Source organism: Thamnophis sirtalis, unplaced genomic scaffold (assembly GCF_051295495.1).
Source record: "Thamnophis sirtalis isolate CommonGarterSnake01/CBP01778 unplaced genomic scaffold, rThaSir2_p1.2 scaffold_8, whole genome shotgun sequence".
In the NCBI taxonomy this organism is placed as follows: Eukaryota; Metazoa; Chordata; class Lepidosauria; order Squamata; family Natricidae; genus Thamnophis; species Thamnophis sirtalis.
In genome coordinates this window covers 14,545,721-14,561,235 of record NW_028261388.1, presented here as the reverse complement: position 1 = coordinate 14,561,235, position 15,515 = coordinate 14,545,721, and the positions used below count along the sequence as shown (strand labels likewise).

Sequence of the window (15,515 nt, the reverse complement as noted above, 5' to 3'; positions counted from 1 at the left end):
ACAAAATAACAAAATAACAAAATAACAAAATAACAAAATAACAAAAAAACAACAAAATAACAAAATAACAAAATAATAATAAAATAAAATAATAAAATAAAATAATAAAATAAAATAAATAAAATAAAATAATAAAATAGTAAAATAAATAAAATAAAATAAATTAATAAAATAATAAAATAAATTAATAAAATAATAAAATAAATTAATAAAATAATAAAATAAATTAATAAAATAATAAAATAAATTAATAAAATAATAAAATAAAATAAAATAATAAATGTTCCACATTCTGCTTGACCTGAAGACATTCAAGTTAATGAACAAGAGACACAGTGTGCCATGCATAAATCCTACTGAAAAGTATTTAGAATTGTTTCATCAGATTTAAACATGTAATTCAAATAATTGGGGTAAAAAAATCAAATTGATAGTATAAATCATTTGTTATGCTCAACAATAATAGTCAAATATTGTCAAAACAAAAAAAATATACAATTGAGAAATTATTAACATAATTATAGTAAATTGCAAGCATTAAACAATTTTCTTGTTGTATGAAAGACTGCTCAAGCAAACACTTCAGTCTGGAAAAAAAAAACCCCACATTATTCACAATTTAAGACCAAGCAAAAATTAATGAGACTAAACATATCAGTCAATTGTTCGCTTTAATTAAATCTATTTGAGAACATTAAGTTAATCCTGACAAAACATTCAGCCTGGACTATTTTCTTGGCACGGGTTTACTAAAATACTGTTCGAAATAATTCAAAGGTACCAACCTTGAAATGAGTTTTGTAGTGGTACTTTTGATTGCCGTTTTTTTTTTTAAAGGACCATTATTAGCCTTGGCATATGGATTTAGAGCAGGAGTGTAAAACTCGCGATGACACATTGTCGTCATGTGATGTATTGCAACTTTTCCCCCTTCACAAAACCAGGGGTGCGCATGTCCAGTGGGTGACACATCTGGCCCGCGAGCCAGTAGTTTCACACCCCTGATTTAGAGGATCCCTATGGGAGATTGGATCAGCCTTTGAGAGTTAGCAGAGTTTAGGAACCTGCGTCATGGTCTGCTCTAGTATTTTACCGAGGAGTTCATTTCACCCATATGGCTCTGGTTTTGATTAATATATCATATTCCAATATGTTTTCTCTTTGCATTTTATTGCCAATATAGTAGCCATGCCATTCATGCAGATATGGACAAGTTAGAACTTAATTGGCACACTTAACCTGATAATCATCCAGAAGTCTGGCATGAGTTTAGTTTATGCCCTGCCCAGTTAAAGAATTTCTCAATCATTGATAAATCAGTAGAAAAATGTAGCAGCATTGAAATTTGTGGTCCCACACTCCTGATAGATATTTGGCCACTATTCTCTCTATTACAAGTCGTTTAAAAGGAATGGGTGACAATACTCAGTCAATGTTCTACACTTTGAGCATGCCCTTGGTTAATATTGGAATCAATGAGAATATCTTACATCAGTGTTTTTCAACCACTGTGCCGCGGCACACTAGTGTGCCGTGACATAGTGTAAGGTGTGCCGTGGGAGAATTACTTTATATATAGTCAATATAGGCACAGAGTTAATTTTTTTTAACATTTTCTAATGGTGGTGTGCCTCGTGATTTTTTTTCATGAAAAAAGTGTGCCTTTGCACAAAAAAGGTTGAAAAACACTGTTTACATCACAACAGCTAAGGATGGTTTGAGTCTGTCTGACTCAAAGGCTGGAGGCAAGAAAAAGCAAAGTTAAGGCAATAAGGCAGGAAAAAGAAGCTTATAGTTTTCCTGTTTTTAATGGCCGGGCAGGAAGGCCTCTGAGGCTCAGTGGCTAAGACGCTGAGCTTGTCAATCAGTTCAGCGGTTCGAATCCCTAGTGCCACATAACGGAGTGCGCTTCCATTACTTGTCCCAGCTTCTGCCAACCTAGTAATTCGAAAGCACATAAAAAAGTAGAAAAATAGGGACCACTTTGGTGGGAAAGTAACAGCACTCCATGTGCCTTCAACGTTTAGTCATGCCAACCACATGACCATGGACAGCGCTGGCTCTTCGGCTTAGAAAGGGAGATGAGCACTGCCTCTAGAACCGGAAAAAACTAGCATGCATGTGCGGGGGAACCTTTATCTTTACCTTAGGGAAGGCCTCTAAAATATTTTTTAGAAACTTTCATCTGAAATATAGGCATAGACTAACATAGAATAACAGAGTAGGAAGGTCTGCTAATCCAACCCCCTGCTTCAGCTGAGACCCTATACCATTTCAGACAGGTGACTGTCCAATCTTTTCTTAAAAGCCTCCAATGATGGGGTAGCCACAACTTCTGAAGGCAAGCCATTCCACTGGTTAATTGTTCTCACTGTTAAGGCATTTCTCCTTAGTTCTTGATTGCTTCTTTCCTTGATTATTTTTCATATTTTTTTTTTTTTGTCTTGCCTTCTGGTGCTTTAGAAAATAGGTTGACCCCTCTCATCTTTGTGGTATCGCCTCAAATACTGGAAGACTGCTATCATGTCACTCCTAATTCTTCTTTTCCCTAGACTAGACATCTCAATTCCTGCAACTGTTGTTCATACGTTTTAGCCTCCAGCCGCATAATCATCTTAATTGCTCTTCTCTGCATTCTTTCCAGTGTCTCAACTTCTTTTTTAAATATTGTGACCAAAAGAGGCATTCAGACATTCAATGAGATTATTTAAAAGTCACTTATTGGGCCACAATTAATAAGAGTCTGAATAATGGGGGAAGGGGAGACAAATTCAGGGGCTGCCACAAAGAAGAGGGAGTCAAGCTATTCTCCAAAGCACTTGAGGGCAGGACAAGAATCAATGGGTGGAAACTAATAAGGAGAGAAGCAACTTCGAACTAAGGAGAAATTTCCTGGGAGTTCAGGAAGAACTTCTCAGGAACTAAAGAGAGTTCCTGAGAACAATTAATCAGTGGAACAACTTGCCTTCAGAAAGTATAAATGCTCCAATACTGGAAGTTTTTAAGAGATTTGTCTGAAATGGTGTAGGGTTTCCCACCTAAGCAGGGGGTTGTATTAGAAGACCTCCAATGTTCCTCCCAACTCTGTTATTCTATTCTATTCTATTCTATTCTATTCTATTCTATTCTATTCTATTCTATTCTATTCTATTCTATTCTACTCACTGTTGTTGAAAGAAAGAAAATATGATGAGGAGGGTGGATTTGAATGGACAAATCAGTGTAGGCCTAGCAGCATCCAACAGGAAGTCATTTTTTATCACTAGCAGGGAGGCATGTCATGCCAAGTGGGTGAGACAGATGAAATGATCATTCCAAATTGTCAGCTGCATCAAACAATCCGAATACATCTGCTTTTTTTGCATTAGATATGATGGGGAATCAAATTAACCTGTGATTACAGAAAAGCAGACAGGGCCGCCTGGGTGCATTCCAGGCATCGCCAAGAGCATCTCCTATGAGCTGGATCAAATCCAGCTGACAAACTGAGCATGACTGAGGAAGATGGAAGAGCTAGTACTGAAGGAGGAATGCAAATCAGAGTGTTTCTCCCAGTGCCAGCTGTAATCCAAAAACCCAGTTTGAAGCTACCCAGAGGGTAAAGGGATGGTTGATTATTTACAAACCAGTGGCCCTAAGGCAAGGAGATATGATACAATGCCCATGGGAGGCTGTTAACTAAGTTTTATTTGAAAACCAAAAAGAAGGAGATGCAGCCGTATGGAAAGGAAGGAGAAATAGAAAGGAGGAGAGAGGGGGAAGAAAGGGAAAGGAGGTGGTTGAAGAAAGAAAGAAAGAAAGAAAGAAAGAAAGAAAGAAGGAAGGAAAGAAAGGAGGGAGGGAGGGAGGGAGGGAGGAAGGAAGGAAGGAAGGAAGGAAGGAAGGAAGGAAGGAAGGAAGGAAGGAAGGAAGGAAGGAAAGCTGAAAACTCTGGTTAATAGTATTGCTACCAAACGCCAAAGAAATTCACAATATATATTTTTTGAGATCAATAAAACCTCAATTCTTCTGAGGCAAACTTAAGACTTCATGAAGAGTGTTGCTTATATTTTTCTCAAGCTGAAAATCTGTTTTCAAAAATTTATTTGGAAAAACAGGCCTGTTTCCGAACTTTCTGAACTTCAAGGAGGCCCGTTTCTCCCCCCTCCTTGAGTCTCCGTGCGGGCCCTGAACTTATGGGCATGATGGAACGGGCCGTGTGGAGACTCCTGTGAGTGGCAGGGTGGAAGGGGCAGGGTGAGGTGGGCATGACCAGCCGGGAGTGGCATTTGGGGGTTCGCTGAACTGACCAGAATTCTAGCTAGAGGATAAAGTGAACCTCTGCAAACCCCCAGCAGCCCACCTCTGGGGAGGGGGGATATACAGTAGATAGCTGGGGACTTGTAGCCAAAATAAAATTCTTTCTCCTGGGAATCAAGTTCATTCTCACCAGGTACTGAGAAGTCAAGGAGTGGAACCAACTGGGGTTGGGGTTGTGATCGGATGGGACTATGTGATGGACAATTGGACTGAGGGGTGGCGGGGGAAGAACTTTGACTTTTAATTTGGGTGAGGAAAACTGTGGGAGCTTCAGAGTTAGGTTTTCACCAGATGTGCCATCTTGACATGCCTAATAAACCTCTACTTTGAGGAACACTTAGGCCTCAGAGGCTTGATTGCATAGGGTCTGCTACTTGGAACCAGGGGTGGGCTGCTACAGGTTCGCCCGAGTTTGGGAGATCCTGTACCTAAAAGTATGGCCAGTTTGGAGAACCTCCAAATCTCACCCCTGTCTGGCCCCACCCATTCTACCCCGCCCCTCCCAGGAGTCTACATGTGGCCTGGTTTGGATTCAAGGTAAGTGCAGGGCCTGCACGGGGGCTCAGGGAGGGGGAAAACAGGCCTCCCGGAAGTTCTGGAAGGCTGGAAATGGACTTGTTTCCAGCCTCTGGAGGGATTCTGAAGCCCAGGCAGTTTTCACCCTCCCAGAGGCTTGAGAAATGCCTCCGGAGCCTGAGGAAAGCAAAAACATCCCCTCTGCTGCCAGGAGGCCAAATAGGCCATGCCCACCATGGCCATGCCCACCCATCAACCAGGCAGAGTACCCATTGCTGAAAGTTTTGAAACCCACCCCTGCTTGGAACCCTGAGCAATTCTTTTTACAAATCTTTTAAAAAATATGATAAAAATAACCTGACAGGGCAGGTTAGAAAGAGTAAAACTGATCAGATTTATAGTAATCCATATGTCCCTAATACTAAGTCTTTTTTAATCAGACTGATAAAATGAAATGTAAATGAGGGATGACATGGGTGCATAAAGCTGGAACAGTTCCATTAAGCCACTGAGGGAATTCATCTGGGGCTTTGGAAGAGGAACTTTCATATGAAATACAGCTCTATCACTTTTCATAATCCAACACCAAGAAAGCAGCCAGTACCTTTGAATCAGTGGTGGGATTCAATTTTTTTTACCAGTGGTTCTGTGGGCGTGGCTAAGCGGCCGTGGCTTGGTGGGTGTGAAGGATACTATGAAATCTCCATTCCCTCCCCACTCCAGGGGAAGGTTACTGCAAAATCCCCATTCCCTCCCCATCAGCTGGGACTCGGGAGGCAAAGAATAGGTAGGGGCCAGTCAGAGGTGGTATTTACCGGTTCTCCGAACTACTCAAAACTTCTGCTACTGGTTCTCCAGAACTGGTCAGAACCTGCTGAAGACCACCTCTGCTTTAAATGCTGTCAAAATTTGAGGAGGGTGAACTAACAAAAATTAAATTGTCACAAGATGGCGGTGCTGTTGGAATTGGATCTGGGGATTGAAGTTCAGCCTGTTTTAGAAGAGCAGGAAAAATTATATATTGAGAATATTGATGGCAGGAAATCCTCAACTATCACTGAATAGACAGGTTGAGGCTGTGATATGGGATATCTTTGCACAGTTATGCTTAGTGCCTCATTTTTAACACTTTCCAAATTTAGATTTGTTGCTAAGACTCTATACCGTGGTTATATCCCATCCTGACTACATATTCTATGTCAGGGGTGTCAAACTAAAGGTCCGGGGGCTGGATGCGGCCTGCAGGATGCTTAGATCTGGCCCGTGGAGCCACCCTGGAAGCAGTGAAGACTGGCCTGTGGTGCCTCCGCCAGTGAAAATGGAGCTTGTGTGGGCTGTGGGCAGCCCTCGCAATCTCAGTTTTCACTGGCAGAGGGTTGCAGGAGGCCATCACAGCAGAAAACTGAGCTCGGAAGCCTATTTTCGTTGGCAGAGCGCTTGGGCCACCACAGGCGCCCCTGGCACGAGTGACGTCAAGCTGGCCACACCCACCCTGGCCCCCTGAGGTCAAATACAACCCTGATTTGACCTTCAGTGAAATCGAGTTTGACACCCCTGTTCTATGTAATCTATTCTTGGAAAGCATAATAAAGATAAAATGCAGAAGGTAAGCTGCTAAATAAAAGCTAGTTTGATGTGGCTGGTAAGGCACCAGCCAGAAACAAAGAGCAGATGGGTTCTAGTTCTGCCTTAGGCTCAAAATCAGCTGGGTGACATTGGATCAGTGACTTCCAACCCTAGGAAGAAGCAAGACACTTCGTTCAAGACAAGTTCAGGAGCTCCTCTGCGAAGTTACAGGAGTCAGCCCAGTAGTTTTACTGACTATTGACTTGAAGGCCTCCACTTTCCTGAGGTTGCTAATTGGTATCGGATACAAAGATCATATGCTGACTAAAAACATCTGCATTGGTTTCCAGGCTGAGTTCAAAGTAAGGTATTCATATAAATTCTTTCTTTCTTTCTTTCTTTCTTTCTTTCTTTCTTTCTTTCTTTCTTTCTTTCTTTCTTTCTTTCTTTCTCTCTTCCTCCTTTTCCTCCTTTCCTTCTTTCCTTCTTTCTTTCCTTCCTTCTTTCTTTCTCTCTCTCTCTCTTCCTTCCTTCCTTCCTTCCTTCCTTCCTTCCTTCCTCTTTCTTTTTCCTTTCATCTGTCTGTCTGTCTGTCTGTCTGTCTGTCTGTCTGTCTGTCTGTCTATCTATCTATCTATCTATCTATCTATCTATCTATCTATCTATCTATCTATCATCTACCTACCTACCTACCTACCTACCTACCTACCTACCTACCTACCTACCTACATACATACATACATACATACATACATACATACATGTTATCTGTAACATAATCAATTTTTTATTATCTCATTTGGTCATTCAGATGTGTGGGAAGACTTGTTTTGATCTTTTGTAGCATATCTTCTCCTGCACTCTTGTTCAACATTTAGCATTTCACTATGTTTTTAATAGTATACATTTTGTATTTTTAATCTTTAGCATTGCACTTTATATTTCCGTTAACTGACTTGAGCTGCTTGTCTGAACACAGTGAGGGGGTGTAAATCAGAGCAATAATAAATGTTTTTTTAAATCTCCATTGAAAGAGTAGAAATGATCATTGACTTGTGGAAAATGAGCAGCCAAACCTGGATCTTTAATGCCCTAGTTCAGCCTTCTATCATTTGTTATACCTTCCCTCCAGGTTAAAAGAAAATGACATTTTGGAAAAGAGACAGCAGTAGAAGACAGTGGTTGGGAAGCATCACTTGGGGCTTAGGATGAGATTATTATTCTCATGAAAAATGATATGTATACTATTCAGCAAAACTATTTTTGTAGGATCCAATCTGAATTGATCACTAGAACCAGAGCTTTAATCTTTTGAGCTTTCAGTCTTCTGCTGGAGCCCATCCCTGGGGAACGTCTTTCTACTGCAATATGTGCTTTCAGCTATTCTATGAGTCTTATTTATGTGGTGCCTTCCTATTGGTTAATTGCTGGCAGGAATAGCCAACACACCAGAAGACAGGCTTAAGATACAGAAGGCTCTTGACAAACTTGAACATTGGGCACTATCTAATAAAATGAAATTCAATGGTGAAAAGAGTAAGGTTCTACATTTAGGCAAGAAAAACGAAATGCACAGGTATAGTATAGGTGGTACCTTGCTCAATAGTAGTAACTGTGAGAGGGATCTTGGACTCCTAGTGGACAACCATTTAAATATGAGCCAGCAGTGCGCCACCTCGGCTCTTAAAGTACCTTTCTTTAACATTTTTATTGAGTTATAAAATAAAATAAAATAAAATACAAAAGTAAATAGGAAAGCAATTGGGGGAGAAAGAGAAGGGGAGGAAGAAAAGTTGGGAAGAAAGGTTGGGAAAAAGAAAACAAAGCATTGACTTCCGACTCTCTTGGTTGCAGTAAAATAAGGCATTAACATCCAGCCACAACTTCTTGTTTTTCCATAATAATATAAACTAGTCATTTCTATAGGGATTTATCCATCTGATCAGTGAAACCCAAAATCAAAGATTCATTCTTTTCCACTTCAAGGACAATGTTCAGTACTGATCGCTCTACATGGGGCAGCCCTTGAAGAGTGTTCGGAGACTTCAGCTTGTCCAGAATGCAGCCGCGCGAGCGATCGTGGGTGCACCTCGGTACACCCACGTTACACCTATCCTCCGCGAGCTGCACTGGCTGCCTATTGGTCTCCGGATACGCTTCAAGGTGCTAGTCGTCACTTATAAAGCCCTACATGGTATTGGACCTGGGTACTTGAGAGACCGCCTCCTGCCAATCACCTCCCATAGACCCATTAGATCCCACAGATTAGGCCTTCTCCGAATTCCATCTGCCGGCCAATGCTGGCTGTCGACCACTCGGAGGAGGGCCTTCTCTGTGGCTGCTCCGGCCCTCTGGAACGATCCCCCCGTGGAGATTCGGACCCTCGCCACCCTTCAGGCTTTCCGTAAAGCCGTGAAGATCTGGCTGTCCCAGCAGGCCTGGGGCTGTTGAGTTCCACCCCTACTCGAATTGGTTGTGCTTGTTGTGACTTCTAAATTGTTTTGTATTGTTGTTCTGTTTTTGTTTTACTTTTTTGTATTTGTTCCCCTCCCCTCTGGTTTGTCAGATGCCCTGAGTCCCTCCGGGAATAGGGCGGCATACAAGTCGAATAAACCACTAACCACTGATCTCCATGTGGAAACAAAAGTACTTATATTCTTTTCTTTAACCAAAATAGTCAATTTTGCCATTTCAGGCAACTCCATCAGCTTCTGCAGCTATGGTGGGAATTGAAGTGCCCTTCCATTTTGGTGCATGTAATAATCTTATGGTTGCCAACATATATAGTGTCAAAGTTCCAGTTTTTTTCCTCAAAGTCTTCTTCCATTAGGCTCAAAAAAAAAGTTTCTGGTTTCATCTTTATTCTCATTTTCAAAATTTTCTGCATTAAAATATGAATCATGTTGCAAAAATTTTTTTGCTTCATCACACGTCCACCATAAATGATAGAAAACCTTTTCTTTACTTTTACACTTTCAAAGTACCTGATAAGCTGGTGGTAAATCAACACTCCTGCATGAGAAAACAGCTGCCAATCACCGGCCACCAACACCCCATCAACCAATAGGAAGGCACCAGATTGGATCTTGCAACATTATCTCAGGACACATGTATTTGCCTTCATTCATAAAATTATTTCTGGCTGAAATGCACCCAAGGTTAAAACAGATTCCCTCAAATGTCAGAGGTGATGTTTGAAGGTCCCAATAGTGCTTTTTCAGGAGGCAACTGGACTTTTTTGTTTTTTTCTTGGAAGATTTTGCATCTTGGAGCGGAAGGAGGAAGACGCGACAAGAGGGTAGTAAACAGCAACCTTTATTCTAGCAGAGTAAACTATGATTCACCTAGCGTGGTTCGCATCAAATGTTTATACTCCCGGGTTTGGGCAATGAGCCAATGGGCGTCAAGTCTCTCGGCCAATCAGGGAAGAGATTGAACCGGCTCCGCCCGCAAGCCAGTATTCAACACCCCTCCCCCCCTAGTCAAGTACCCTCACGAAGGGCAAACATAGTCCTGTAGATAGGTGGGACGGCGCCGCTCTCGTCCCGACCTTCGTAACTCCCCAGCAGCTGTCGTCGGGGGGGGGATCGCCAACGGAGGCAAGTCTGTGGCGGAACGATGATCCTGTGATGCGGCCCCGAGAGCTGGCACTCCATTTGTCTGAGATGGTGTCTCCGCAACAGCCGGAGTATCCGATGATGGACCCGTACCATCTGGTTGGAAAATATGGTCAGAGTCTCGATAAGGGCTTTGGGGGAGAGAATGGCCAAATGAGGCACGTCTGTCCGAAAAGTTCGTATCAGCTTGTCCCCCATTCCCCGAGGACAGGCAGTCCATTGGGGATAAGGGCATCAAGGGTAGCTCGCGCTGAGGGCGAATGTCTGGGGGGGCCGGGCCGTCTGTTTCCGCAGGGAGGCGGCGCCTTAACTGGTCCTGGTGGCGCCTCCATTGCGTTCCGTCGGCCAGACCGGCCCTGAAGGAACAGGGACCAGTCAAAGCTGTAATTGTTGCGGGGACCCACCGTGGGTCCCCTGAAAAGGAACGAGCCCAAACAGGATCCCCTAACTTAAACGTATGGGACGGAAGGGCCCCCAAGTTACTCGGTAAATCCCCTGCATAAAGTGGATGGAGCCTATCTAGGGAGGTTCGCAATCTCCTACCCATCAAGAGCTCCGCAGGACTTTTATTAATTGTTGGACAGGGAGTAGAGTGCTGGCTCAAGAGGTAGGCCGCCACTCTCTCTTGCCAGTCCCCCTGATCCATGCGGCCCAAAGCTTCTTTAGCTGAGCGAACTGCGCGCTCCGCCCTACCGTTACTAGCTGGATGATACGGGGCTGTAGCCGCGTGTCTAATCCCTTGCTCTGCCAAAAATTCTTGGAACATAGTGGAGGTAAACTGGGGCCCGTTGTCTGAAACTATCACATCTGGTAGCCCGTGTGTGGCGAACATCTTACGAAGAGCCCTCACGGTACTCTCTGCCGTAGTGGAGGTCATGATTACCAACTCCACCCACTTAGAGTAAGCATCAACCACTATCATAAAGTTTCGGCCGTGAAAGGGACCGGCAAAATCAATATGTAAACGGGACCATGGGCCTCTAGGAATTTCCCACTCCCGAGGGGCGGCTGTGGGGGGATTCGGCCTAGAATTTTGGCATATTCTACATCGACCAACATAATCTGCGATCTCCGAGTCTAACAGGGGCCACCACACATAACTACGGGCTAAAGCTTTCATTCGCGCTATCCCTGGATGATTTTTATGGAGCGCGGGCAGGATTCGTGCCCGTAGAACTTTGGGGATCACTACCCTATCCCCCCAAACAAGGCAACCCCCGTGAAGGGCAAGTTCGGCCTGTCGTGCCTTAAACGGTCGAAATTCTTCCGCTACCTTTTTTTCGGGCCACCCCCTCAACACCCATGAAGCTACTTGAGACAAAATGGGGTCAACCTTTGTGCAAGCTGCAACATCCACGGCTGAAACGGGAAGATCGGATTCAGCAATAGACAAGATGGAGAGAGAGGGCACGAGGGCTGTGTCCGTCTGTGGCAAAGGGCAACGACTCAGGGCGTCTGCGTGCCCAAGCTGCTTACCCGGACGGTATACCAGCGCATATGAATACGCCGCCAAAAACTCAGTCCAACGTGTCATGCGGGGGGACAAAATGGGGGGGGTTGGCTTATCGCCCGCCAATAGGCCTAAAAGCGGCTTGTGATCCGTAACAAGGGTAAAATTCCTACCGTAAAGGTAGTCATGAAAACGCTTGATACCGGACACTGCAGCTAGAGCTTCTTTGTCAATTTGGCTATAATTTCGCTCCGTTGATGAGAGCGTCCGGGAGTAGAAGGCTATAGGAGCCTCTGAGCCGTTCGGGAGGGCATGGCTCAGAACCGCCCCTATGCCGTAGGGAGAGGCGTCACACGTTAAAACTAAGGGCATCCAGTCGCTATATTGGATTAGGACTGCTGCCGAGGTTAAAATGTCCTTTATAGCCGCGAACGCCTGCGCTTCACGGCTACCCCATTTCCAGGCCGCTGACCGGTCAAGCAATCGGTGTAACGGTTCAGCTAACGACGCCTTGTGGGGAATAAAAGGGGCATAAAAGTTTAAAAGCCCCAGGAACGCCTGCAATTCCGCCCTCGAGGTGGGTGCAGGAGCGTTTTTTATGGCCGCAACTTTCGAGGGAGTAGGGTGGATGCCTTGTGCATCAATGAGAAATCCCAAAAACTCTACTTGGGGAACAGCAATTTCGCACTTGCTGCGCTTTAACTTCAATCCGGCCTCCCTGAAGCGTGTAAGGACCTCCCGCAATGTTTTTTGGAGTTCCTGGTGGCTAGGGGCTGCAACTAGGACGTCGTCAAAATAAGGAACGACGCCTGGGATCCCATGGAGCAACCGCTCCATGAGGCTCTGAAATATCCCTGGAGCAACCGAAACGCCAAATTGGAGGCGGCGGCAACGGAAAGCCCCACGATGGGTGACAATAGTCTGGGCTGTAGCCGCATTATCGTCTACGGGGAGCTGCTGATAGGCCTGTGCCATATCCAGCTTAGCGAAAATGCGGCCTTGCCCCAAAGAATGAAGTAGATGTTGCACTACAGGCACAGGATATGGATTTGCCTGCAGGGCCAAGTTGATGGTCGACTTATAGTCGGCACATATCCTCACCGATCCGTCGGGTTTGACCGGGAGGACTATAGGGGTTTCCCAAAGGGCATGATCTACGGGCTCTATTACCCCCTGCTCTATAAGCTTATCCAATTCAGCATCTACCTTCGCTTTCAATGCAAGGGGAACCCTACGTGCCTTCAACCTAATGGGCGCGACCTGGGGATCGAGGCAAAGGGAAATGGGGGTGCCCTTATAACAACCTAATTTCCCATCGAACACGTCTGCGAACTCATCCAAAACGCTATCTACGGCTCGGGGAACTATCCTATGCACCCCTTCTATAGTGAGGCCCAAAACGGGGAACCAATCTAACCCCAAGAGAGCGGGCAGGTTATCCTTAACAATTAAAACTGGAAGTTTCCCCTTAAAATCTCCGTATTCCACCCAAATGTGGAATATTCCTGCCGTGGGAATCCCATTTCCCTGGTAATCTAAAAGGGAGACCCCGGCAGGACGCAATTTACTCTGTGGAACCCTAGGGCAAAGGCGGGAAAACAGAGCCCAAGATAAAAGGGAACGGGAAGACCCGGAGTCCACCTCCATTCGGCAAGGCTGACCTTCAAGACGAACGACGGTACTAATTTTACGACCGCCGGCAGGGACGTGGGAAGCCTGATAGACTACACACTCGGCACTAGAGAGCTGGTGGGTTGAATGGCAGTCCTCAGCTCGCCTCGCTGGACGTGGTTGTTGGCGGCGTTGCAATGTCTGACGCTGGTTGCTGGGCTGCGTGAACGATGGAACTGGCAAGAAAACCCGGCAAACCCTGGCGAGATGTCCTTCCCCCCGGCAACGGCGGCAGACAGCAGAACGAAACGGGCAAGATACGCGGCTATGACGGCCGCCGCATCCATGGCAAGGCATGTTTGAAGCTGGCTGAACGGACGTCGGCGGCTGCTGGTGTGGCCTCTGCTTCGGCTGCGTCCTCATCTGTCCGACGGTTTCCTCCTCCTCGTCTTCCATAGTGGAGAGGTCGTCAACGAGGTTCGTTTGATTGGAAGGTCCCGCAGCGGTTTGCATGAAAGGTTTCAGCTGGAGGCGTTCCATGTCGGCCGTGGATTGTTCGGAAAGTTCTGCTGCTCGCGCAGTCTCCACAGCTTGCGCCAAAGTAATTTTATGGTTCCAGAACATACGGCTGCGCAATCGTACGTCGCGGACCCCGCATACAAACTGCTCCACAAGATTCTCCTCTAGGTCTGCAAAGTCGCATTGGGCGGCCACTGTGCGCAATGCCTCGAGGAACTGACTGATAGATTCGCTGGGCTTCTGCACTCGGCGGCGAAAAGTAAACCGACGAGCAATCAAAGAAGATGAGGGGGCGTAATGGTCCCTCAACCTGGACATTAGCTCGTCCCACCCAAGTTTGTAAGCTGGCCTCGGAGCGGCCAAAGCTCTCGCAGAAGCAAACATAGAAGGCTCGCAACAAGACAGGAAAAAGCAGCACTTCTCCTCGTCAGTCTGTGCCCTGTTTTTTGACGCGATTAAATAGCATTCAAAACGCTCCATGAAGCCGTCCCAGGATTCTCCCGCAGACCCAAACGGCGCGAAAGGAGAAAGCACTGTTGCCATTCTGATGCAAAAAGCCAGGAAAAGAGGAAAGAAGAAACAGAGAAGATTTTGTTCGCTGCCGGCGTTCCTGACCTGAAGGTATGGTTTAAACGCGGAGGCAAGCTGGTTTGTTCTTCTCCGTGGTCATGGGAATCTCATCCCACCTTCGTCGCCAGTTTTGCATCTTGGAGCGGAAGGAGGAAGACGCGACAAGAGGGTAGTAAACAGCAACCTTTATTCTAGCAGAGTAAACTATGATTCACCTAGCGTGGTTCGCATCAAATGTTTATACTCCCGGGTTTGGGCAATGAGCCAATGGGCGTCAAGTCTCTCGGCCAATCAGGGAAGAGATTGAACCGGCTCCGCCCGCAAGCCAGTATTCAACAGAAGACATTTCGCTTCTCATCCAAGAAGCTTCTTCAATTCTAACAGGATAGTGGGGTATGGAAGGATTTATATTCCTTGAAGACACCTGTTCATTTGCATCCTTTCAGAGGGTCATTGAACCACTTGGAGGTTCATCGGTGTCTTCAGATTCACCCGAGTAATGCTACTGGTTCCTATAGTCTGCAATTTTGGATGGGAAGCTTCTTGGATGAGAAGAAAAATGTCTTCAAAGAAAAAAAACAAGAAAGCCCAGTTGCCTCCTGAAAAAGCACCTTTGGGACATGATCTGGATGACTGAGAATCTACAAACTTTTTGCATGTCTGAATTTACACATTCAAGTGTTGAGGCAAATTATCACTTTGTAAGAGAAAGATGCTGCTAGAGATTAATTATAAAACTTACTGTATACTTGTAACTGTCCTCGGAAGACATTCCGTCCCCGGGAATTCTCAGCTTTGCATTCATACGTCCCTCCATCTTCTAGTTGCACGTTCGGGATTTCGAGCACGGCTTGGGACTTGCGCAGGCGGGCTTTGCTCGGATTGGGTCCATTAACTTTCCTCCATGAGATTGTTGGAACTGGGCTGAAATATTTAGCGAAGGCATGATTAGCTCTTCCTTGCCGTTAAGAATATAGATCCTGTTACCTGCTAATTTAAGCACTTAATCGTCTAAGCAGCAATAAAGCGCAATCACAATTAAGGCTCGTGAACTGCTTGATCTATTTCACTTTCAGCTGAGAATATTTAACTAGTGCTGCCGCTTTTCCTGGACACTTCCTGCTTTCCGAAAATTGAGTCTTTCCCAGTGATTAAATCATACAATTGGAAGGAAGGTATTGGGTTGAAGAGAAAGCACAACTGGACAGAAGTAAAAAACTGATGCAAACCTTTCTACTTAGATAACTAGACTGATTTCTCATGAGAGATTATGTATTCTGAAAGATGCCAAATGAAATGTTGAGTTGGATTAGTGGTGGGATTCAAAATAATTTACTACCGGTTCTTGGGCTTGTCTGAATTAATGC

General features: G+C 45.1%; 1 protein-coding gene across 1 annotated transcript in view; it reads right to left on the bottom strand.

Moving 5' to 3' along the window:
- CNTN5 (contactin 5) overlaps nt 1-15,515 on the bottom strand; it is a 624,505-nt gene that overhangs the window by 143,727 nt on the left and 465,263 nt on the right. The window contains exon 10 of the mRNA XM_087721123.1: nt 14,891-15,072. Coding sequence (XP_087577249.1) covers nt 14,891-15,072 — 182 coding nt within the window. The remainder of the gene's footprint in view (nt 1-14,890; nt 15,073-15,515) is intronic.